This window comes from Ranitomeya variabilis, chromosome 1, assembly GCF_051348905.1.
Source record: "Ranitomeya variabilis isolate aRanVar5 chromosome 1, aRanVar5.hap1, whole genome shotgun sequence".
NCBI classification, from domain to species: Eukaryota; Metazoa; Chordata; class Amphibia; order Anura; family Dendrobatidae; genus Ranitomeya; species Ranitomeya variabilis.
In genome coordinates this window covers 294,077,162-294,101,359 of record NC_135232.1, presented here as the reverse complement: position 1 = coordinate 294,101,359, position 24,198 = coordinate 294,077,162, and the positions used below count along the sequence as shown (strand labels likewise).

The 24,198-nt window shown below is 42.2% G+C and overlaps 1 protein-coding gene across 2 annotated transcripts in view; it reads left to right on the top strand.

Annotated features, from left to right (window-relative positions):
* Nucleotides 1–24,198, top strand: part of SEZ6L (seizure related 6 homolog like) — a 926,161-nt gene that overhangs the window by 816,692 nt on the left and 85,271 nt on the right. For both annotated transcript variants that reach the window (XM_077295464.1, XM_077295454.1), the window contains 2 exons: nucleotides 10,342–10,536; nucleotides 18,986–19,177. In XM_077295464.1, coding sequence (XP_077151579.1) covers nucleotides 10,342–10,536; nucleotides 18,986–19,177 — 387 coding nt within the window. The remainder of the gene's footprint in view (nucleotides 1–10,341; nucleotides 10,537–18,985; nucleotides 19,178–24,198) is intronic.

Below are 24,198 nucleotides of genomic sequence, written 5' to 3'. Positions count from 1 at the left end.
TACTGTGCAATTGGTTACTGCTGCCTTTCCAGGCTCTGCCTTAGTAGGCAGCACTGATCAGCAGCGAGCAGGTCTTTCTGGGACTAAGTCCTGCTTTTCCCATACTGAGCATGCCCACGGGATGACCTCCCATTGGAGGTCGGGGGTCACATGCTAAGGTCCTGTTGCACCTCCTATTGGACCATCTAGAAGGTCCCGTAGCACTACTGCTATTAAAGGTTCGCATGGCCGCTCAGCCATGCGCTAGTGTATACTTGAAAACATGTGTGTGTAGATGTGTGAAAGTCGCTCTTTACACTATGTTCCAAATTATTATGCAAATGACGTTTTTCTCAGATTTTCCTAAATGGTCGGTGCAAATGACAGTCAGTCTAATAAAAGTCATTACCCAATAGAGTATACATCGAATGTTATTGAAGAAACCTCCCAATGATAACAGTATAATCTCTAACATGAATAAAAACTCAAAATGCACTGTTCCAAATTATTAGGCACAGTAGAATTTCTAAACATTTGGTATGTTTTAAAGAACTGAAAATGCTCATTTGAAGAATTTGCCGCATTAGGAGGTCACATTCACTGAACAAAAAAGCTATTTAACTCCAAAACATCCTAACAGGCCAAGTTACATGTTAACAAAGGAGCCCTTCTTTGATATCATCCTCACAATTCTTGCATCCATTAAACTTGTAAGTTTTTGGAGAGTTTCTGCTTGTATTTCTTTGCATGAAGTAAGAATCGCCTCCCAGAGCTGCTGTTTTGATGTGAACTGCCTCCCACCCTCATACATCTTTTGCTGGATGATAATCCAAAGGTTCTCTATAGGGTTGAGGTCAGGGGAAGATGGTGGCCACACCATGAGTTTATCTCCTTTTATGCCCATAGCAGCCAATGACTCAGATGTATTCTTTGCAGCATGACAGCATGAGATAGTGCATTGTCATGCGTGAAGATGCTTCTGCTCCTGAAGGCACATTTCTGCTTTTTATACCATGGAAGAAAGTTGTCATTCAGAAACTCTATACATTTTGCAGAGGTCATTTTCACACCTTCAGGAACCTTAAAGGGCCCTACCAGCTGTTCTGGACCAAAACATGACTCCTCAACCTCCTTGCTGACGTCGCAGCCTTGATGGGACATGGTGGCCATCCACCAACCATCCACTACTCCATCCATCTGGACTATCCAGGGTTGCTCGACACTCATCAGTAAACAAGACTGCTTGAAAAATAGTCTTCATGTATGTCTGGGCCCACTGCAACCATTTCTGCTTGTGATCACTGTTTAGGGGTGGCCGAATAGTGGGTTTATGCACCAAAGCAAGCCTTTGAAGGATCCTACACCTTGAGGTTTGAGGGACTCCAGAGGCACCAGCAACTTCAAATAACTTTTTGCTGCTTTGTAATGGTATTTTGGCAGCTGCTCTCTTAATTCAATGAATTTGTCTGGCAGAAACCTTCCTCAATATGCCTTTATCTGCATGAACTCTGTTTCAGTCATAAATCTCTTCATAGTATGATGATCACTCCTAAGTTTTCGTGAAATATCTAATGTTTTCAAACCTTGTCCAAGGCATTGCACTATTTAACACTTTTCAGCAGCAGAGAGATCCTTTTTATTTCCCACATTGCTTGAAACCTGTGGCCTGCTTAATAATGTGGAACATCATTTTTAAGTAGTTTTCCTTTAATTAAAATCACCTGGAAAACTAATTATCACATGTATTTAAGATTGATTTCAGTGATTCATTAAGCCCTGAGACACAATACTATCCATGAGTTTATTTGAAAAACAAAACGATTAAATCTTTATGACACTTAAATCCAATTTGCATAATAATTTGGAACACAGTGTAATCATCCCCCTTCCTAGTGTTGTTGTTTGCTCGCGTATGGTGAATGTTTGCTATCTAACGCCCGACAGTGTCATCTGCACAATAATCACACGTTACAGTGCCTTTGCAGTGCCCGCTTATACGGCACCGTGCGCAATCAGTGCGCTTTCCTGACAGCTTGTTAGTGTAGCGTGGGAATTCCCGCTTGGACTCAGCATCTTACTCAGGGCATCCTCAGGGGCGGGCTCAAAAGCCATCGAGGTTCAGAGCGGGTCCAATCACCAGCTTAGTTGGGGTGATTCATAGGGATCCCACTAGTGTCTTTCAGCTGCACCCTGTGACTGCTGACAGGGCGCAGTATATTTGTGATGACTCTGTGAAGCAACAGAGTTCACTTCTATTCACACTGGGTGAGGTCTAACCCACGTGTGAGCTAGCGTTCGTCCACCATTACTCAGCAGCAGGTGTCATCTCTGCACGGTGGACCCCGGACTGCAAACGCACCTCATATTCCCTATTACTATTATTTGGTGCGTTCCGCCAGTCCTAACATTACACTAGCACCAGGGTCTGACTAGTAATGGTGGACGAACAGCGATTGCAACTGTACATCCAGCAGGTGGAGGGTAGGTTGGCGGCTCTTGAGCGCACAACCTCAGCTGTGGATGTTACCGCAGTCGCTATTCAGGCTGCTAGCGCGGCTGCAGCCAGTCTGTCTACTGCCCCCCCTGCTCCGACATTATCTCATCTCCCATTACCGGACAAGTTTACTGGAGACAGTAAGCTGTGTCGAGGATTCATGAGCCAGTGCACTATACATCTTGAGCTCCTGGCTGTACGTTTTCCCACAAAACGGGCTAAAGTGGGATTTATTATATCCCTTCTGTCGGGCAGGGCATTGGAGTGGACAACTCCACTGTGGGAGCGTGGCGATCATGTGGTACAGAGTGCTCCCAGGTTCCTGGACACTCTGAAACAGATCTTTATGGGACCTCGCGTCACCCATGATTCGGCGCTTCAACTGTTGGCATTGACACAGGGTTCGTCCTTGGTCAGCCATTTTGCCATCCACTTCCGGACATTAGCATCTGAGCTGGAGTGGCCGGATAAAGTCCTGATTCCAGTGTTTTGGAGAGGACTGGCTGACCATATAAAGGACGCCTTGGCCACTAGGGAGATTCCCGCTACACTGGAGGAGTTAATAACTTTATCCACTTGCATAGACCTCCGTTTTAAGGAGCGAAGGTTGGAGTGAGCCCAGTGTAGACAGAGGTTTTGGTTGGTGCCTACCTTCGCCAAACCTCTGGAATCACCTGTCCAGGTGTCCGAGTCCTATGAGGCCATGGAGGTATATCGAGCAGGTCCTAAGTCTCGGGCTGCTTGAACAACCATGGTCTGTAGTGTCTGCCAGAAGTCGGGACATTATTCCAAGAATTGTCCACAGCGGCAGGGAAACGACCGTGTCTAGTAACTGTAGGAGTAGGTTCACTAGACACAGAGGCGTTTTCCTCCAAATTGTCCTTCAAGGGGACAATTACTTTTGGCCCTTCCACTTTTACGGTTGAGGTTTGTGTGGATTCTGGGGCGGAGGGTAATTTCATCTTCTTCCTTCACCCAATGGCACGCAATACCCATGGTTATGCTAGCCAAACCAGTGACCGTAAGAGTGGTGAATGGGTCGGCACTACCTTCACAGATCACACATCAGACTATCCCCTTTTCTTTAACCATGTCTCCATCTCATCAGGAGATCATCTTCCTTCTCGTCATTCCTGAGGGAATAGAAGAGATTCTTCTAGGGATACCTTGGTTGCGTTACCACTCCCCACATATTGAGTGGTCCTCTGGGAGAATTCTGGGATGGAGTAAATCCTGTGAAGGTAGATGTCAGAGGGAGTGTGTTCAGGTTGCCACTACGGAGATACCCACAGATCTTAGTTCTCTTCCCCAACACTACTGGTCCTATGCAGACGTTTTCTCCAAGAAAGCTGTGGAGACTCTTCCGCCTCACCGTCCTTATGATTGTCCTATCGACCTCTTGCCAGGGGCAGAGCCTCCTCGAGGATGTGTCTATCCCCTGTCTCTCTTCATTAGGAAGTCAGTGTCTCCTGCGGGGGCGGGGTTCTTCTTCGTGCAGAAGAAGAGTGGAGAATTACGTCCATGTATAGACTACAGGGGTTTTAACGCCATTACTGTTAAAAATAAGTTCCCTCTTCCCCTGATATCTGAGCTCTTCGATAGGCTCTGGGGAGCTAGGGTATTTACTAAGCTACATCTGCGGGGTGCCTACAACCTGATTCGCATCCGTGAGGGGGACGAGTGGAAGACGGCCTTTAATACCAGAGATGGTATTATGAATATGTGGTGATGCCCTTTGGGCTCTGTAATGCCCCAGCCGTCTTCCAAGACTTTGTAAACGACATCTTCCGGGATATGCTTTCCACCTCAGTGGTGGTCTATCTGGATGATATTCTCATCTTCTCTCCAGATATTGATTCCCACCGGAAAGATGTTTGCAGAGTTTTCAATCTCCTACAGGCAAACTCCCTTTACGCCAAGTTGGAGAAGTGTGTGTTTGAGCAGGACTCCTTGCCTTTCCTGGGTTATATCATCTCAGCCCGGAGATTAGCTATGGATCCTGCCAAGCTACAAGCAGTGATGGACTGGCAGGAACCCCATTGTCTCAAGGTTGTACAGCGCTTTATGGGGTTCATTAATTACTATTGTCTCGTTAAAGGGCTCGCTTTCCCTTCCAAGTCTACACTGACCATAAGAATTTGGTATACTGCAGAGAGCCCAGTGGCTGAATTCTCCTCTGGCCAGATGGTCCTTGTTCTTCTCCCATTTTCCACTTCACCCTTCATTTCCTATCTGGGGAGAAGAACATTCGCGCCGATGCTCTCTCCCACTCTGTGGTGTCATCAGAGGAGGAGGAGCCTCGGCTAATTGTTCCCTCTGGGAGTCTGAGAACTGTGGCTCCGGTGTAGTTAGAGTCTGTGCCTCCGGGCAAGACTTTTGCTCCATCCAATTTGCGACCGGAGGTTCTCTCTTGGGCTCATTCATCCAGGGTGGGTGGACATTTTGGGATCAAAAGGACATCTGAGCTTCTGGCGAGGACGTACTGGTGGCCCCATATGGCCTGTGACGTTAGAGACTATATTAAGGCGTGCGTCTCCTGCTCCAAGAATAGGTCTCCTCGACAACGGCCTGCCGGGTTACTCTACCCCCTACCAGTGGCTGATGGGCCCTGGGAGATGGTCGGGATGGACTTTGTGGTAGGCTTACCCACGTCCCGTGGCTGCACCATTATTTGGGTAGTTACCGACCATTTCTCTAAAATGGTGCATTTGGTGCCTCTCCCACGGTTACCTTCTGCACAAGCCTTGGTGGAGTTGATTGTCAAACATGTCTTCTGTTTACACGGTATGCGTGACAACATTGTCAGTGACCGGGGTCCCCAGTTTGCGTCCCGGTTCTGGAGAGAGCTTTGTCGCCTACTTAGTATTGAGCTGAATCTCTCTTCAGCGTACCATCCCGAGATGAATGGGTTGGTAGAGAGGGCCAACCAGACCCTGGTCACATATCTACAACATTTTGTCTCAGCCAGGCAGGATGACTGGGCATCCCTGCTACCTTGGGCAGAGTTTGCCTTGAACAACGCCATAGCTGAATCCACTGGTCAGACCCCATTCCTCCTTAATTACGGCCAGCATCCACGGGTTCCTGTGCCCATGCCCATGTCTTCTGCTGACTCTAGAGTGGCAGACTGGGCAGTGGAAGCACGGGACATCTGGGACCGTACACAGGATGCTATCCAGGCTTCCAAGGAGAGAATGAGGGTCTCTGCCAATGCACATCGGTATCCTGTTCCAACCTTTGCTCCTGGTGACTTAGTGTGGCTCTCCGCCCGCAGTATCAGGCTGCAAGTTGAGTCTAAGTTTGCGCCTCGCTACTTAGGACTTTTCAAGGTTCTGGAACAGGTTAACCCTGTGGTCTATCGTCTGGCTTTTCCTCCACGCCTGGGTATCACCAACACCTTTCATGTTTCCCTCTTAAAGCCCGTTCACATGTCCCGGTTTTCTGAGTCATCTGCCAGGACATTGGGTTCATCCACGGACGATTATGAGGTGAACGCTATCTTGGGGTGCAAGGTGGTACATTTGAAAAAGTTCTATCTGGTGGAATGGAAGGGTCACGGCCCAGAGGACAGAACCTGGGAGCCTGTGGAGCACATTCGGGCTCCGCTGCTCATTGCAGCCTTTGAACGTAGCAAGGCCCAGGGAGGGGGGCCCCAGGAGGGGGGGTAATGTTAGGTGTCAAGTTCCCGCCTCCACACAGGGGGAATCTCGAATCATGTCCGCTGTGGTCTCCCATTCTTCTCCAGCTGCAGTGGAGCCTGCTCAGTGAAGACGTTGGTCCCAGCGTCTGGCTCAAGCTGATACTGTGCGACTGGTAACTGCTGCCTTTCCAGGCTCTGCCTTTGTAGCCAGCACTGATCAGCAGTGAGCAGGTCTTTCTGGGACCAAGTCCTGCTTTTCCCTTACTGAGCATGCCCACGGGACGACCTCCCATTGGAGGTTGGGGGTCACATGCTCAGGTCCTGTTGCACCTCCTATTGGACCATCTGGAAGGTCCCGTAGCACTACTGATATAAAAGGTTTGCATGGCCGCTCGGCCATGCGCTAGTGTATACTTGAAAACATGTGTGTGTAGATGTGTGAAAGTCGCTCTTTAATCATCCCCCTTCCTAGTGTTGTTGTTTGCTCGCGTATGGTGGATGTATGCTATCGAGCGCCCGACAGTGCCATCTGCACACTAAGCACACGTTACAGTGCCTTTGCAGTGCCCGCTTATACGGCACCGTGCGCAATCAGTGCGCTTTCCTGACAGCTTGTCAGTGTAGGGTGGGAATTCCCGCTTGGACTCAGCATCTGACTCAGGGCATCCTCAGGCGCGGGCTCAAAATCCACTGAGGGTCAGAGCGGGTCCAATCACCTGCTTAGTGGGGGTGATTCATAGGGATCCCACTAGTGTCTTTCAGCTGCACCCTGTGACTGCTAACAGGGCGCAGCATATTTGTGGCGACTCTGTGAAGCAACAGAGTTCGCTTCTATTCACACTGGGTGAGGTCTAACCCATGTGTGAGCAAGCGTCCATCCGCCATTACTCAGCAGCAGGTGTCATCTCTGCACGGTGAAACCCAGACTGCAAAAGCACCTCATATTCCCTATTACTATTATTTGGTGACCTGAGATATTAGAGAATAGCCTCCCAATACAGGTGACAATCCAGGAGCTGTCGGCTGTACACTATAGCTGACAACTTGCTGCATCAGCCACGATCAGTGTTTGCACCATCCAAATCTGTTTAACCCCTTAGATGCTGCTGTCAATAGTGACTACTTCATTATAAATGGTTAACAGAGTGTGGGGCTTCCTCTTTATCCCAATCGGTGCCCTCAGATCATGATTGTGTGCTCCTGATGTTTGCCATGGCAATTCATGACCCAATAGCGGCCCTAGAGTCTGATGGCTGTTTTAACCTGTTCAGAAGTTAGAGGCATATAGGTGGTAAAATACATATTTTCTTTTCTGTCATGCCACTTTGCATTAATTCCTGAAAAGCACCTGAAGGGTTAATAAACTACCTGACTGCAGTTTTCAATATGTAAGGGGGTGCTGTTTCTAAAATGGTATCACTTTTGGGGGTTTCCCAATATATGGGACCCCTTAAGTCTCTTCAAACATGGATAAGTCCGTAAAAAATAAATTTTGTAAATTTCCTTGAAAAAATGAAAGATTACTGCTACATTTTTAAACCTCCTAAAATGCTTACAAAATAAAAGAACATTTTATAAATGGTGCTGATGTAAAGCAGACAGGAGGGAAATGTTATTTATTAATGTTTTGCTATGGTATGACTATCTGGATTAAAGGGATAATCATTCAAAGTTTGAAAATTGCTAATTTTTTTAACATTTTTCCCAAATTTCTGATATTTTTTATAAATAAAAACAAAACATATCAACCTAAATTTACCATTAGCACAAAGTATAATGAGTCATGAAAAAACAACCTCAAAATCACTGGGATTTTTTGAAGCATTCCAGAGTTATTACCACATAAATTGACACTGATCAGATTTCAAAAATTTGGCTCCGTCACTAAGGGGTTAAAACTTTTTTTTTACTTTTTGCATGCTTCAATAGTCTCCATGGGAGACTAAAAGCTGCAGTTGTCTGATCTGCTCTGCTACATACAGATATTATAGATCAAAATAAGAAAAGATGATCATAAGGCCATTATTAGATGATAAAACGACAAATATTTATTGAAAAACATCAGGTTACAACCCCTTGAGAAAGGAGTCCGAAACGTGCATTGGGGCGGACGCGCTGCTGCGGGTGCTAGTGGCATACCTACCACGGTCCTTCTAAGGTAATTACTGGACTACTTTTTGAACATGGTTTCTTAAGGTACCTTCACACTAAGCGACGCTGCAGCGATATCGACAACGATGCCGATCGCTGCAGCGTCGCTGTGTGGTCGCTGGAGAGCTGTCACACAGACCGCTCTCCAGCGACCAACGATGCCGAAGTCCCCAGGTAACCAGGGTAAACATCGGGTTACTAAGCGCAGGGCCGCGCTTAATAACCCGATGTTTACCCTGGTTACCAGTGTAAATGTAAAAAAACAAACACTGCATACTTACATTCGTGTCCCCCGGCGTCCGCTTCCCTGCAATGTGTAAGCGCCGGCACTAGCAGGGCACAGCGGTGACGTCACCGCTGTGCTTTGCTTTCCGGCCGGCACTGACACATTCAGTGCAGGAAGCTCTGAGCAGCAGCGCAGACGCCGGGGGACGTGACAGACATCAGAGGGTGAGTATGTACTGTTTTTTTTTTTACTTTTACAATGGTAACCAGGGTAAATATCGGGTTACTAAGCGCGGCCCTGCGCTTAGTAACCCGATATTTACCCTGGTTACCATTGTAAAACATCGCTGGCATCGTTGCTTTTGCTGTCAAACACAACGATACACGCCGATCTGACGACCAAATAAAGTTCTGAACTTTCAGCAACGACCAGCGATATCACAGCAGGATCCAGATCGCTACTGCGTAACAAACAACGATATCGCTATCCAGGACGCTGCAACGTCACGGATCGTTGTCGTTATTGCTGCAAAGTCGTTTAGTGTGAAGGTACCTTTAGAAGAAGGACAATACCCGTTGTGGTAGGATATAGCCGTGGGTGGGCTGAATCTGACACAGGTGTGGATAGTGGATTAGCCATATGAGGATTTGGATTCCTGGTCAATTTATGAGATATGGTGTAACTATATAGATTAATAGCTGGTCTAATGCTTTCTCCTGTGTATTATTTATTTATTTATAAACTATTTATTATCAGCCACCCATTTTGATAGATTTATACATACTAGTTGTGTGTCACCCACAGGTGTGCGTCGATTATGGGTGATTGTGATGAGTGGGAGGTTTGTCTCTTTATGTACACCTCGGTAATATGGTTTTAACCTGATGTTTTTTAATAAATATTTGTCTTCTTATCATCTAATAATGGCCTTATGATCATCTTTTCTTATTTTGATCTATGTAGTAGTTGGTGATAGGCTTCATAAGTCCTGTTGATTTCATGGTATATATATAAAATACATATAATTGGTGCTATGTAATTGTGAGAAATCTGATTTGTTTATTATGTTATTTTGTCATATTTATCTGTATATCTGCTACATACAGGCGATGATCAGATCATCTCTATGTAGCAGAAATGCTCACTTGCTCTGAGCTCATAACAATCTGCCTATGACAACCATAGAGGTCTGCTGGAGACCGCTAGTTGTCATGCCAACTCATTTGTGACCTGTGATCATGTGACGGGGTCACCGATGGGCAGGATTTCCGGGGCGCTTCTTGAAGCACGAGTTAAATGCAGCTGTCAGAGATTGTCAGTGGCATTTAACTAGTTAACAGCCGTGGGTGGATCTCGATTGCAGGCACATGTCAGCTGTGTATTAGCTGACATGTGCCCGGAAAGGTGCGGGCTCAGCACCAGAGCCCGCACCAAACGGGGAGTCCAACATTGGTGTGCTATTACACCCGATGTCGGAAAGAGGTTAATTGACATAGTAGACACCAAAAGCAGAAGATGCCTAGTATGATTTTTCTTTTCAAATGTTTTGTGAAAAAAGTATACATTTTATTTCATGCTACCTCCATTTGAATGCTGCAGCTGTTATCTCATAGCAATGAGAACCACAACCACCATTGCAGTGCCAGTCATATAACTACATTACAGAGCCAGCCATGCACCCCTTCAACAAATACCAGCAAAATGTCCTCAAATTACTGCCAATCCACTTCTTGCATTTTCCCTGGGTACGAGTTGTAATTAGACTAATTATTAGAATATTTTCCTATATAAATATACATTGATCAACTAGATATCGCAAAAACCACCAATATTTTTTTCCATATATTTTAGAAGTGTCAAGAAATGATTCATGTTCAGATCTTCCTGAAATTCAGAATGGATGGAAAACAACATCTCACACAGATCTTGTCAGAGGAGCAAAAATTACTTACCAGTGTGACCCCGGATATGATATTGTGGGAAGTGAAACCTTAACCTGCCAGTGGGACCTGAGCTGGAGCAGTGACCCACCATTTTGTGAAAAAAGTAAGACACAAACAGTTTTATTACTCCATTCTAGATTATTCCACGGCCTTCTTGAATCTTCTGCAATTGATATTCATCTTAAGACATCAAATTTGTTTCCTTGGAATTATCATATTCAAAATACAATCGCTGTTGTGCTTGTCTTCAGCTTGCACTTACATTTGTAAAGGTGATCGAGGGGGTTCAAATAATGCTAAGAATATGAATGTGACAATATATGAACTGGAAGATAGGTAGGAGATGGGAAGAAGTATTTATGCACCAAAAATGTTATTATCTGCATTTGGACGCAAAACATGGAACAATTATAGTGTACCCAATGTGCAACTAAACACTGCACTCAACATTACATTTAAAGAGGATCTGTCACTTGAGTTACATGCCTGGTAAAAAAAAATCCCAGAGCAACATGATGATTCTGCTACTCATTTTCGTTTTGTGCTGCGTCATTTAATTGCAGAGATATGCACATTTTTTGCTTTTGCACCGCAGTATGAGCAATCTCTGCTTGCAGTCCAGCTGGGCAATTTCCAGAGCCTTCTCTGGGGCAGTGCACTTTCACCTCCCCCTCTGAGAAGCTACTAATCACAGCTCAACATTGTCTGACATTGTTAGACCGCTGAAACATCTGCTTAGCTATGAATGGCAGGATCTTGGAGGGATGGGTAAAAGCACAGACTTCTAGATAGGACTCTTCTGAAGAAACGCCCAGTTGGACTCCAGACAGAAATCACACATACTATGCTCCAAAGGCAATAAATGTAAATATCTCTGCAATAGAGTGACGCAATGCAAGAAAGGAAAATATAGTAGAATCAGGGATGATCAGGTATTTAACTCAAAATGTTTGATTGAATGTCAGGTAGTCTTTAAAACAGTGAGAAGAGACTTTTTATTAAGATCCACAAAAATAGAGTTAAAGATTAAGCTTTAAGTGTCCATTAGTACCACCATACTAACGAATCTGGAAAATAAGGAATTAAATTGGATCTGCCATCATATTCTGCACTAGAGCAATTGATTATTGCTTTCTAAATAGTCAAATTTTCCCAATAAAATGTTGATTTTGGCAAGTTGGAGCTTTCATGTAGTATATAGAACACATAGTTTAAAAGTCTGGTGTATTTCTGATCGATGTGGGTCTCCTAACCCAAACTACCAGCCTCCTAGGCATATATGGTTAATAGTTTGGGTCAAGAGACTTGCAGACCTCGTCCAAGTAGACATGTCATACCTTTGTGTGAATGCACTCTTACACTGCTCTGCTGTATTCTCTGATCATACCTATCAGCCATGGCTCAATATTTTTGTGCTCTTTTAGGAAATAGGAAAGTGAACCTTGCATCATACCAGGTTGCCCTTACATAGGACAGCATGGTCTATTGACCCATGCAGATATAAAGAATGTTTCACGCTGAATGACATTACCAGGTTATTACCATGCATGTAAGATAATTTTTGAACAAAGTTTGATCTTAATGGACCTGTGTCTTTAAATTTAACAATTATGAACTTATGAAATGAAGCCAGAATTCTGGTGAATGTAGCTTAATTAATCGGCCTCACTGTTTTCCATATTGTTGAGTTAGGGTGATGCTGTGTTAGTATACTTGTACCTAGATGTAGGACACAATATAATGCCATAATCATGGCTCCACCCATGAGGATCTGTGCTGCCATACCACTCATAATGCAGCGATATGCCAGCTAGGAATAAACATAATGTATGGTGAGCAGTTCACTTCCTCCTAGTGCATCGAATGATAGATCCACTCCATACAATTAAAAAAAGGATTGCTATTTTTATATATAGGAAATGATGCCCAAAATAAAAAGTCTTAAGTGCACCCAAAGCCTTCACTTTTTATACAATGACACTTGTCAAGTGCTTTTGGAATGAAAACTCTCATTAAAAAAATCTCTGGCATGTTCGAAGTGGTGATTATCATTGATGTTTCCTGGAAAAACCTATACTTATATTTTGTTGTTATACCGAGAGTCCATTGGGATGAAAAAGTAATGGAAACCCAACTATGAAATTACAAAATTAAATGATGAGAGATATCAGAAAAAGTGTAAAATAAGAGAAATGAATGGGTCTTGGAGGAAATAATTAACAGTTTGTGAGGTTGGCGAATTCACGGGTTGGAAGTCACCAAATGCTATGTGGGCGGTGGAGTGTTACATAACTCATATTCATTATCCATCTATTATTCACACTGGCAGTATTATTACTAGTTAATTATTGATATTATTGTTAAAAGGGTTCCTGTTGCAAAGGAAAATCTGGTAAATGGAAAAACTGCAGAGCAGAGCACTGTATGCATGAGGTGAATACATTTATTATTCTAGATGCACAGCCTGTAACAGCTACTGAACAATGAAAAATTCATTTACCACATTTCTTTCATTAATTGACTGCATTACACATATGTCATGCTTTTATTCTTAATCATTCATCTTGGAGCACAATTTTACAGAACACATCCAGATATAACCAAAAGGTCAGGGTCAAAATAATAATAATAAAAATGATTTTGTATTTGCCATACAGTAATAGGGTATCTGTATGGGGTGCAGCTGCAGGCACATGTAAATAATAATCATATAATGCATAGCTATATCACCATAACATATTAATCATTTTTACATTGCATCTCCAGATATCAAAAGGATTATTATTATATTATGCCAATTTAGCTTGATAGATATAATTAAAATCTTGGTTCTTGAGCTCATTTCTTCCAAGCTTCCTGCTTGTTGTAACAACTCTGCTGGCATCACTGCATGGCCTCCCATCCCCCACCTTCATTACACTCAAACTCACTTACTTCTCTGGGCCTTGTTGTGACTTCTCTCTGCTGCAGGCTCCATGCTGTGTGCCTCATGTCTGCTGCTTGCTCTGTGCATGCTCTGTCTGTGTGCATAGGGGGGCGGCGCCGGCAACGCCTGTTTCTTATAGAGACTGTGTGCACCTTGCTAAGGTGTCCCTGACCAATCGTCATGAGGCTTCCTGTATTTAAGACATCCCCACCCATTGGTGGGGGCCTGTGCAACTTACTCCCTCAGTCAGTTCTTAGCTCCTGAGGTGCCAGGCCCTGTCTCGCTTACTCTCATGTCCGCCATCCAGGAGGGCGTTGTACCCTGGTCTGTTTTCTGTGTAGCCACCCAGCGGGGCTTCGTACCCTGGCCTATGTCCGCCACTCAGAGGGGCATCGTACCCTGGCTTGTGTCCATGTCTCTATGTCTCTGTGCCTAGTCTCATTCCTGACTCTGTCTTAGTCTAGTCCCGTTCCTGTGTCCGTTTATATCCCTGTCTTGGTTTGCTTTTTCTGCTGTGCGCACTGTGTCTTGCTTTGCCCTGCTCTGCCCTCTGTGTCTTGCTTTACTCTGCTTTCGGCTCCGCTCTCTGCAACCTTGCTTTGCTCCTTGCTCTGCATTCTGTGATCTTGCTCTGCATTCTGTGTTTTTGCTCTGCTCTCAGCTCTGCACTCTGTGGCTTTGCTCTCAGCTCTGCTCCCTGTAGCTTTGCTCTGCACTTTGCTCTGTACTCTGACTTTGCTCTGCACTCTGTGGCCCTGCTCTGTGGCTCTGCTCAGCTCTCACTCTGTGGCTCCGCTTCTTGTGGTTCTACCTGGCTCCACTCCTTGCGGTTCTACTTCTCCCGCTCTTGGCTCTGCCTCCTGCGTTTCTGCACTTGGCTCTGCCTCCAGCTCTTGGCTCCACCTCCTGCATTTCTGCACTTGGCTCCGCCTCCTGCGTGTCTGCACTTGGCTCCGCCTCCAGCTCTTGGCTCTGCCTCCTGTGTTTCTGCACTTGGCTCCGCCTCCTGCTCTTGGCTCCGCCTCCTGCATCTCTGTTCTTGGCTCTAGCTTCTGTGCTTTCGCTCTGCATCCGCTCTTGCGGTCTTTATCTACCTATTCTTAAGTCCTCCTGTCTGAACAGGTTCTTACCTGTTTTACATACCAGCCTGCAGACCGGTCCCTACCGGTTCTTCCAGTGTACCAGTCTTGTCCGTCTGTCCTGCCAGAGATCCAGCCATACCTGCCTGCCTACCAGAGAGCCAGCCGTGCTCGCCTGCCTGCCAGTGTCTCTGTTGTACCTGTCTGCCTGCCTGTGTTCCAGCCGTGCCTGCCTGTCTGCCAGAGTGCCAGCCGTGCCCGCTTGCTTGTCTATGTTCCATTCCCTGGTGGGATCAGCAGCCTCAGCCAGACACCACCCTGGAGTGGTACCTGGTAGCTTCCTATTGCACAAGTCTGACCTCACCATCAGAGGCTCCAGTGAACACCTAGGAAGCTACTTAGTCACGCCCCTTCCAGGGAAGTTTGGTCTGTGGTCCATGGGGCCACACCCCCGCACGCCCGCGACAACCAGTCTGGGCGTGAGCGTGACACTTGTTCAGTGTCTTTGCAGTGCTTTCTCTGGTTATTGATCCCCTATGAAATGTAGATTAAATACTGTGTGAAGTTTATTTTCACCAACAGATGTCATTAAAATCCTGCTGACTTCTGAGCTATTTTCTCCCCACCATCATGCTTGTTCAGTGTCTGTAAACTGGTTACTCTGGTTATTTGTCCCATCTCAATTGGAAACATAGTAAACATTTTGTTTTTCGGGACAAAAAGTATTATTACACAATACCCTTTTCATCAGCCAGTGTAATTTCAATTCTGCTGGCCACTGAGCTCATTTCTCCCAATTTCCTGCTTGTTCAGTATCAGTGCAGAGTTTGCTCTGGTTATTCATCTACTATGAAATTAAGATTAGATACATTTTGTTAGTGAGTCAAAAGTATTATCACTCTATATCCATTTTCACTCACAGGTATTAAAATTCTGCTGGCCTCTAAGCTAATTTCTCCCAAGTGACCTGCTTGTTCAGTGTCTATAAAGAGCTTACTTTGGTTAGTCATCCCCAGTCAATTAGAAACAAACTAAACAAAAATATTATCACACTATTATGATTTTCATTCACAGATATAAATAAAATTATTCGGACCTCCAAGCTCATTTCACCCAGGCTCACTGCATGTTCATTGTCTGTGCAGAGCTAGCCTTGGTTATACATCCTCTATGAAATGAAAATTAGATACTTTTTGTTGTAGGCGGTCAAAGGTATTATTATTTTATACCCTTCTTCACCCACAGATGTTATTGATATTTTGTTGGCCTCTGAGTTAATTTCTCACAAATGTCCTGCTTATTCAGTGTCTGCAAAGAGCTTATTCTGGTTATTCATCCCATGTCAACTAGAAACAATGTAAACATTTTGTTTATGGGGCCAAAAGTATTATCACACTATACCCATTTTCATCCACAGAAGTTATTTCAATTCTGCTGGTAGATTTCTACTAAGCTGAATTCTCTCTAGTGTCCTGCTTTTTCAGTGCATCAAACGTGTCTTGGTGATTTGCTGTCTAGAAAATATAGTTGTTCCACCAGGCACTGTACAGAAATATGTTTTAGAAAAACACCTAAGCCTCAACAATGAAGTGCAATAAAGATCTTTGCAGTTCTGTGGTTCAGCTAAGCTGTCCAAGAAGGACAATGGCTCCACTATCAAGAGAATTCCAAGGTCAGCTCTGGACTACATTATATTGTGTAACGCAGCATTAGCGCAAGATAAGAAATGTAAGGGATATGAAAAGTTATTCAACTTTTTATGCAAAATGAATCTGTGCTTAAAAAGAAAATGGCAGTATTCAAAGGTGAAAATACACTGCAGCATATGTGTTCGAACATATACCAGAAATATGAGATCTGGGAAACCTTTTAAGATTTTGGCATAAAGGTTAAGCAAAGCCTTAAATAATTTTTAATCAACATCTTTCTCTAGACAGCTTTGACATTTATGCAGAACATTACAGCATTGCTACAACAATATAAAAGACAGAATTACTATCTTACAGAATAGATTTCATTTTCCAACTGAACTATAATACATTTAGGCTCAAGCAAGTCAATCATAATGGTATTAAAAGGAGATATTCTTTTTCAGTTTGTTGCAAGAATAGATTTCCTGTACAATTTTTGTAGTGGCACCTTAGAAATAGATGTCAAATTGCAGAATATGAAGGGTTACTAGTTGCCATAAGTGTGAGAAGGCAGCATGAGTTACGAGCTGATACACCAACCACTGACAAATCAGACATGTGATACAAGTGTTATTAGTGGGGTTCAACCTCTTTAAAAAAGTCCAACTTTTACTTAAGAAAAGGGAACTGGAGATTCTTTGTCGGGAGCAGTTTGTTCATACTGCAGTCAAGAAAAGTGATGCCAAATTTTGACCCCGCACCCCCTTCCCCATACACAACTTTTGCAGTTAAATGCTATGCTGTTACCTTTCCTAAAACGAGCTTAGCTGATTACCCCTTTCAATAGAGTTTAAGCACAAGTTTGTACTTGCATACACCTACTGAAAAAATGCTGAATTGACTCTTTTTTCATGTAGTCCATGGGCTGACTCACACGCCAAATGCATATTGTAAATCTGATTTGGTAAGAGCCTTGGAGTTGCGTTTTATGGCCATACCCCAACCATTTGAACTTTTATGGCTTGTCTGACCTAAATCGCCTTTTATGCTTTCATCAGTAGCCTAAACAAATAGGCAATATAGCAGACAGCCTCCGATATTCTAAATCTATTGACTTCCAATACTGTGTCTTTTATGAATTGTATGTTTTCTTTAATGACTTTTCACTGGGTTTTGATGGATTTCTCATTTGATCATTCTTTAACCATCTTAGTCTTCTTAGCATGAAAGTGACTGTCCTCATATAGCCATGATATGATTCAGCAGGATCAGCATTTCATCATCAGCTGTGGATGCTTTGCTTTTTCATAACATCATCTTCAACGTGATACTAATCCTCTCATCTATGTTGTGGATGAAAAAAATGGACTGGAAAATCTCATAAATGACGCTCTACATGTTCATGAGTAAGACCTGATAACTTGGATGTTTCTGAAGACGTCTTCATTTGGAAAAGTGGTTGGATTGGCAAGACCAAGAATTCTTGACTTGTCCGAAGCTCCATCGATAGATTATGATTGGTGTTGTGAAATGTCATGTGACTTTTGTGATGAATTTCATATTCTTTATTGAACTGACTGTAACTGTGCCTGTCAAAGTGCCTCCTGCTCGAAAATTCTTTTTCCATATTTGTTCATAAGAATGTGATTGATAAAAGTTGTTTTTTTTAGTTACTTGTAACATTTAACAAAAACCATGGTAAAATAAAAAGTTTAAAAGTACTATTGATCTGTGACTCGTACATTCTATTTCTGAATGTAATCATTTTGTCAAAAAGTTGTGTTGACGGTTTCTTTCATGTCTAGATGAATCTAGCAGGGAATAAATGGGGTCACACAAAACACCCTCAGAGCTGCACCGAGACTTACCAAACTAAATGATGCAAACGTTGAAACAAAGCCCTAAAGAAAAAAAAATATATTTTTTTTATCCAAAACAAAGATATTTTTCATGCTCATGTTACATATTATATTTTGTTAGATTATTGCATAAAAATACATGATATTAAATAGAGAGTAAAATATGCTTATATATTAATCTGCATTTTAGTTGTAGAGTTTTAGGTCAGGATCATTTTTTAAGTTCATGACTAAGGCTTAAAGGTAATTTGTCACCAAATTTCACAATGTAAACTTCATACATTATTAAATAGAGCTCTCAGACTCGATGAAGATGATGTGCTTACTTTGAAAATCCATGTCTAAATAGCTGTATAATCCTCATGTTAAAATGATAATTTTATGAGCCCAGCTATAAAGTGAAGGGGCTCATTAGTGCAAGTGTGTTAAGGCTCCACCGACCCAGACTTGCAGCTGCAGCATGTACTAAGCAGTGTGAGATCTCAGCAGTAATGAGGAAGGACACTGAAGAATTGTCAATCAGGCTAAGTGGGTTGAGATTAAGTGTAAACTTCCATAAATAATTGTTCAGCCATGTGACATGGATTTTCAAGGTAAGTACATCAGCCCCATTACATCCAAGGGATCTGCTGACGGATCCACTTTAAAAAAAAATGGTGCAGATTTACAACTTAGGGAAGAGCCATCTGGTCATATGGTTAACCACAGTGATGGACCCACAAACTACACAATGCTTTCACATATAAAGTTCTGCTACTTTAATACATTCCACAGAACTTAAAGGTCTTTTTTTCATTTATAATACATCTGTAGTAATACTATTTTGCTATAAATAAATGATATTTTATTAATGACTATTGTCTATAATGTATAATTATTGTAGGTCAATTGACAAGTATTTTTAAAGTTTTAGGTTACACATACCCTGAGAAACCCATTGGTTAGATTTTATCTAATTTCCTATCATCCATTTTTCTATTTATCCCTTTCCCCATCTCTTTATAGAATACATGTGGGGGTATATTAATCAGAATCCATCTTTCTCTTTGTGTTGCAGTCATGTACTGCACAGATCCTGGAGAGGTGGAGCACTCCACTCGTCTTATTTCAGATCCAGTCCTGTTGGTGGGAACCACAATCCAGTACACATGCAACACGGGCTTTGTTCTTGAAGGAAGCTCTCTGCTAACATGCTACAGTCGAGAGACAGGGACCCCTATATGGACTTCAAGAATCCCACACTGTGTTTGTAAGTAACTCAAATCTGGAATCCCAAATATGAATGTTGTCATGTATAAAGGACATTGATTCAAAGCTTAATAATAATATGTAGATATCATGTGACTTAAAGGGGTTGTCCACTTTATAGTAACAAATGTGTTGGGGTATGATTTTGTGATACTAGTATATTGGTACTACAGGTTCAATAGCAGACACAGAAGAAGAGGGCCTCTGTGCAAGAACCATTTATGGGACCTTTGCACTCTAATAGCTCAAAAGAATACACAATTCCACCTGCTTTGGAGGTAGAAATGGACCACCTTACCTTTGGGCCCCAGTGCATCTGCACAAGTTGCACCATTGATATGTCCACCCCTGTACAGGTTCAGCACCAATCTCCTCATTTATAAAGTGCTACCTACCTATTAGTACAGCCTTCCTCGCAAACGGTGCAATGTTCCTATTCTCAAAATAAGAGTTGATGGAGGAGCATGTGACCAGACCTGTCCCATTAAAAACACTGCAAATGGAAAAGCTGCTTTTCAATTGGACAGGTCTGGTCACATGCTCCTCCATCAGCAGTTGACTGCACTAACAAGTGGGAGGTGTTCCAAAAGAGAAAATCAGTGCTAAATCCACATTACTTTATCCATGTCCAAATTAATTTAAAAGGAATCTGTCACCCCATTTTTCACCTATAAGCTGCGGCCACCGCCATTAGGGGCTTATCTACAGCATTCTGTAATGCTGCAGATGAGCCCCCCCCTGATGTAACCTGAAAGATAAGAAAAACAAGTTTGATTTTGCTCACCCAGGTTCGGTGCGGTCCGGGTCCGGCGTCTCCCATCTTCATGCGATGACGTCCTCTTCCTTGCTTCTGTCGTGTCTCCTGGGAAGGCGTACTTTATCTGCCCTGTTGAGGGCAGAGCAAAGTACTGCAGTGCGCAGGCTCCGGGAAATGTCAGAAAGGCCCTGCGCCTGCGCACAGCAGTACTTTATGCTGGCCTCAACAGGGCAGAGAATTACGCCTGCGCCGGAGCTGCAACAGAAGCATGAAAGAGGACGTTATCGTATGAAGATGAGAGGCGCCGGACCTGCGATGCCCATCGGACCGGACCGCATCGGACCGCCCCTGGGTGAGTATAATCTAACTTGTTTTTCTTATCTTTCAGGTTACATCGGGGGTTTATTTACAGCATTACAGAATGCTGTAGATAAGCCCCTAATGGGGGTGGCTGCAGCTTATATGCGAAAAATGAGGTGACAGATTCCCTTTAACATCTTGTTCTTAGACAAGAAAAACTATTTTTTTTACTGATTCACCTTTTTTCCTTTCTTCGAGGAATACTTATTTTTTTAAAAAACCTAATGACCACAGTTGATCTTGTTACATCTTAAAATATCTTTATCGACATGGTTTTATCAGTAATGTAAAATCTGTTCAGACCTAGCTCCTCACACTTATTTATTGTCCATTGACTTTTTGCTACTTCCTGCCTGTATTATATGTGGTCCACTGTACCAAACAAACAGCTACTAGACATTACAGCTAAATATCACCACCAACAAAAGGTGCCAGATATCTCATGAATCACATAATCTTTATCTTAAGTAATGAAACATAAGTACGGTATATACATAACAAAGTACCCCGAGAAAAAAGGGACCAAATCACCAAACGAGGACAAAAAAAGTTTTTTCTGGACTTGTATTTTATTCTACAATTTGCGATATAATACAACAGAGGAGAAAATAAGTATGAGAAATAAGTTACAAAGGTGCAATAACTAGTAAAATATATTTAAATAGAATGAGCAAAAATCTTTATTATAAGAATTTGGGAAAAACTTAGTAGTCTAATATTTGCTTAGAAAATGTATAAAAAGAAAAGTGCATAGTCAAAATGTATTAAATATAGTAATTTGGGAAAGGTCTCAATTGTAAAGCACGGCAAAGAATTATATCACTAATTGTCGAATAAAACACATGCCCAAAATTTAAAAAACATGGTAATTTAAATGAGCTAATTTTATGTTCCACTAGTGTTTATAGTCCCTTTTCTATTGGGGTACTTTGTCATGTACACAGTAATGTATAATTATTTATAATTAAGATGGTGGTAATATTTAGTGATTCAGGTGCATTTAAATTATATATATCATTAAAGTCAATCTAAGCAACAATTATTTTGGCATTTAAACATTACAGCTGTTGTGTCTGTAATTTTCGAAAGTGCTCTCAGTAATATGAAAAGACAAGACAGCTAGAGACAAGGAGTCCATTGTAACATATAAGAAATGAGAGTTAGGATTTTATATAGTTTTAATAGTTATTACTCAATGTTCACAATTTCGAATTTGTGCATAAGCTAAGTATATGTGTTAGATGTGTTAAAATTGTATTTGTTTCCCTCTTAGATAGTAGCAAAGTGAGATGAACTAACTAACTTCGTTCTACTAAAAGCCATACATGTTGCTCTAGCAAATAACCAAATTGGGCTTTGATAGCTTAGAGAGTTTAATGGATGAAACTGCACAAATTTCACATTATTATGATAAATCGCATGTACATCTGTTACAGTTTCAAAAAGACATTAAAAAAATTAACTCTTTCACACCGCAGCCCTTTTTCATTTTTGCATTTTTGTTTTTCGCTCCCCTTCTCCCCATGGCCATAACTTTTTTTTTATTTTTCCATCAATATGACCATGTGAGGGCTTGTACTTGTACTTTTGAATGACACCAATGGTCAAAAATGGAAAACAAAAATTTCAAGGGCGGTGGAATTGCAAAAAAAAAGTGCAGTTCCACAACTGTTTTTGGATTTTTTGTTACCATGTTCACCAAATGCTAACACTGACCTGACATTCTCCAGGTCATTATGAGTTCGTAGACATCAAACATGTCTAGGTTGATTTTTATTTAAATAGTGAGAAAAAAATCCACAGCTTTTAAAAAAAAAAAAAAAAAAAAAAAAATTGTGTTATTTGCCGAGATCCGTAGAGTCTCCATTTTTCTTGGTCTCAAGTTAGGTGAGGGCTTATTTTTTCCGTACTGAGCTAACATTTTTAAAGATACCATTTTGGTATGGATACAATCTTTTGATCGCCCGTGATTGCATTTTAATGCAATTTTATGCAAGAACGCCATCTATACACTTCCTTAGATCACTAGAGGTCCCGATGTCTAACTTCCTTTTCCATTGAATCTATTTGTTTATCACTGACCTTAGTCTTCACCAAAATGGAGACCTAGCTATTGTATATACAGCAAATGCAGCCAGTCTCCTTTATTATTAGTTCCGCTGCGATGACCCCTATGTAGCACCAGAAGTCATTTAAACATCATTTATCACCTTGGAACTTGAGTGATATGCGCCTACCATAATATCATAAGCGGTAGACATCCAAACCGAAGCACAAGCCAGCCGCTCCCTGTAGTTACATGCAAAAATACATAGCGTGCAGGCTAAACAGTGTTGCCGTGGTGACGCATACAAACCGGAAGTGCGTCACGTGATGGTTTGTATTCCAGGTGGAATGTACACCCATCGCCATATTGGATCCGTACGCATTGCACTTAGTGAGCACACAACAAAGGAGGCGTTGCGAGGGAAGTGTGTCACCTGATGCCTGATGATTTGCATACCAGGTAAATCACGCTACCGCCATCCAGTTAGATAGAAATGCGCATGAGTTAAATCTATTCATTACTTCCCTGAATCTACATGAATGTGTACTGCAGACCTGTACATAGTCAATTTAACCGATTATCCACAAGTAACTACGCAAGCATACTGATAATGCGACTGAATTGGCCATATTTAGATGGCGCTCTTGCATAAAAGGAGATTGAAGCAATCATTATGCAGTATCATACTATCCAGCCTCCTGATGATCGGAAATGGAGAAACGCGTAGAGGTTTTCATGTCATCTGAAACATAAGTATTCTTTATCTATGCTGTCATCATGCTGGGATCTCGTGGTCTATATTTGGTATTGTCCCTTTTGATATGTGATTACTATGGATATTATTGAGTATAAGAGGTGTTTTGGCTGAGCAATGTTCTATTAATAGGCTCAGTAGCAGTGAAAAAGGATTGTCTTCCACTGGTATATCCCACAGTTTGGGATCTCGCCTTGCTAACTGATATATATACATGTTACCTGTCTAGCCAGTTGTGATATACTTATCGGTTTTGTGAGTCTGCTACCGCATTGGATTTATCTGTAGTAAAGGGCCTATAGGGTCAGCCATTGTTGAGTGGGGGTGCCATTTCCGCTGACACTTCTCACTGCTAGGCAGGCAATCAAAGAACCAGGGAACAGTATAGTTAGATACGTTTTATGCACATGTCACTTTATTAGTGCTAGCCTGTTCACTCTTTCATTACACCCAAAGATTTTGTTAACCCTTGGCTGCTATGCAAACTTTACTCCTTTTCCCTGTGTTGGTATATAAGGTTGCATGGATGGAGAACCAACATAGAGGTATCTAGGAGATTTTAAGGGTGAGCCACTGAGGAGCGGGGGCGCCATCTATCATTTTTTTGTGTTGTAGGGTGCCAACCTCCGCTGTTAGGCAGATATTCAGCCTAGGGATTACAGCATAGAGTGAACATAGGGTGCACTATATCTGCATGGTGATTGTTGTCTGTCTTTTTTACATAAGGTGTTTTCAATAAAAGTTATATTTTAGTATATATCTACCATATATGAGGGTTTTTTCTTGCTTTTTCTTTTTGCATTCTTTTTGATTTATGCAAAAATGTCAAGACATTTCAAAGAGTTTCACCCCAGAATACTGGCAAATATACTCTAATGAATCAGCCTACATGTTTTATAAGATTCAGACTTAAGGTTTACTATTAAATAAGCTGGTTAAAAAAAAAGAGTTAACAGTTATAAGTTCAAAGCATGAGTCAAGGAAAATAAATTAGTTACTTCCAAGAAGCTTAATTTCCTTACATGAAATCTCCATTACTCACGATTTTACAAATTAGCTTTTAAGATCATTATTTTCTGCACTTGTGAAAATCTGAAGAAAATG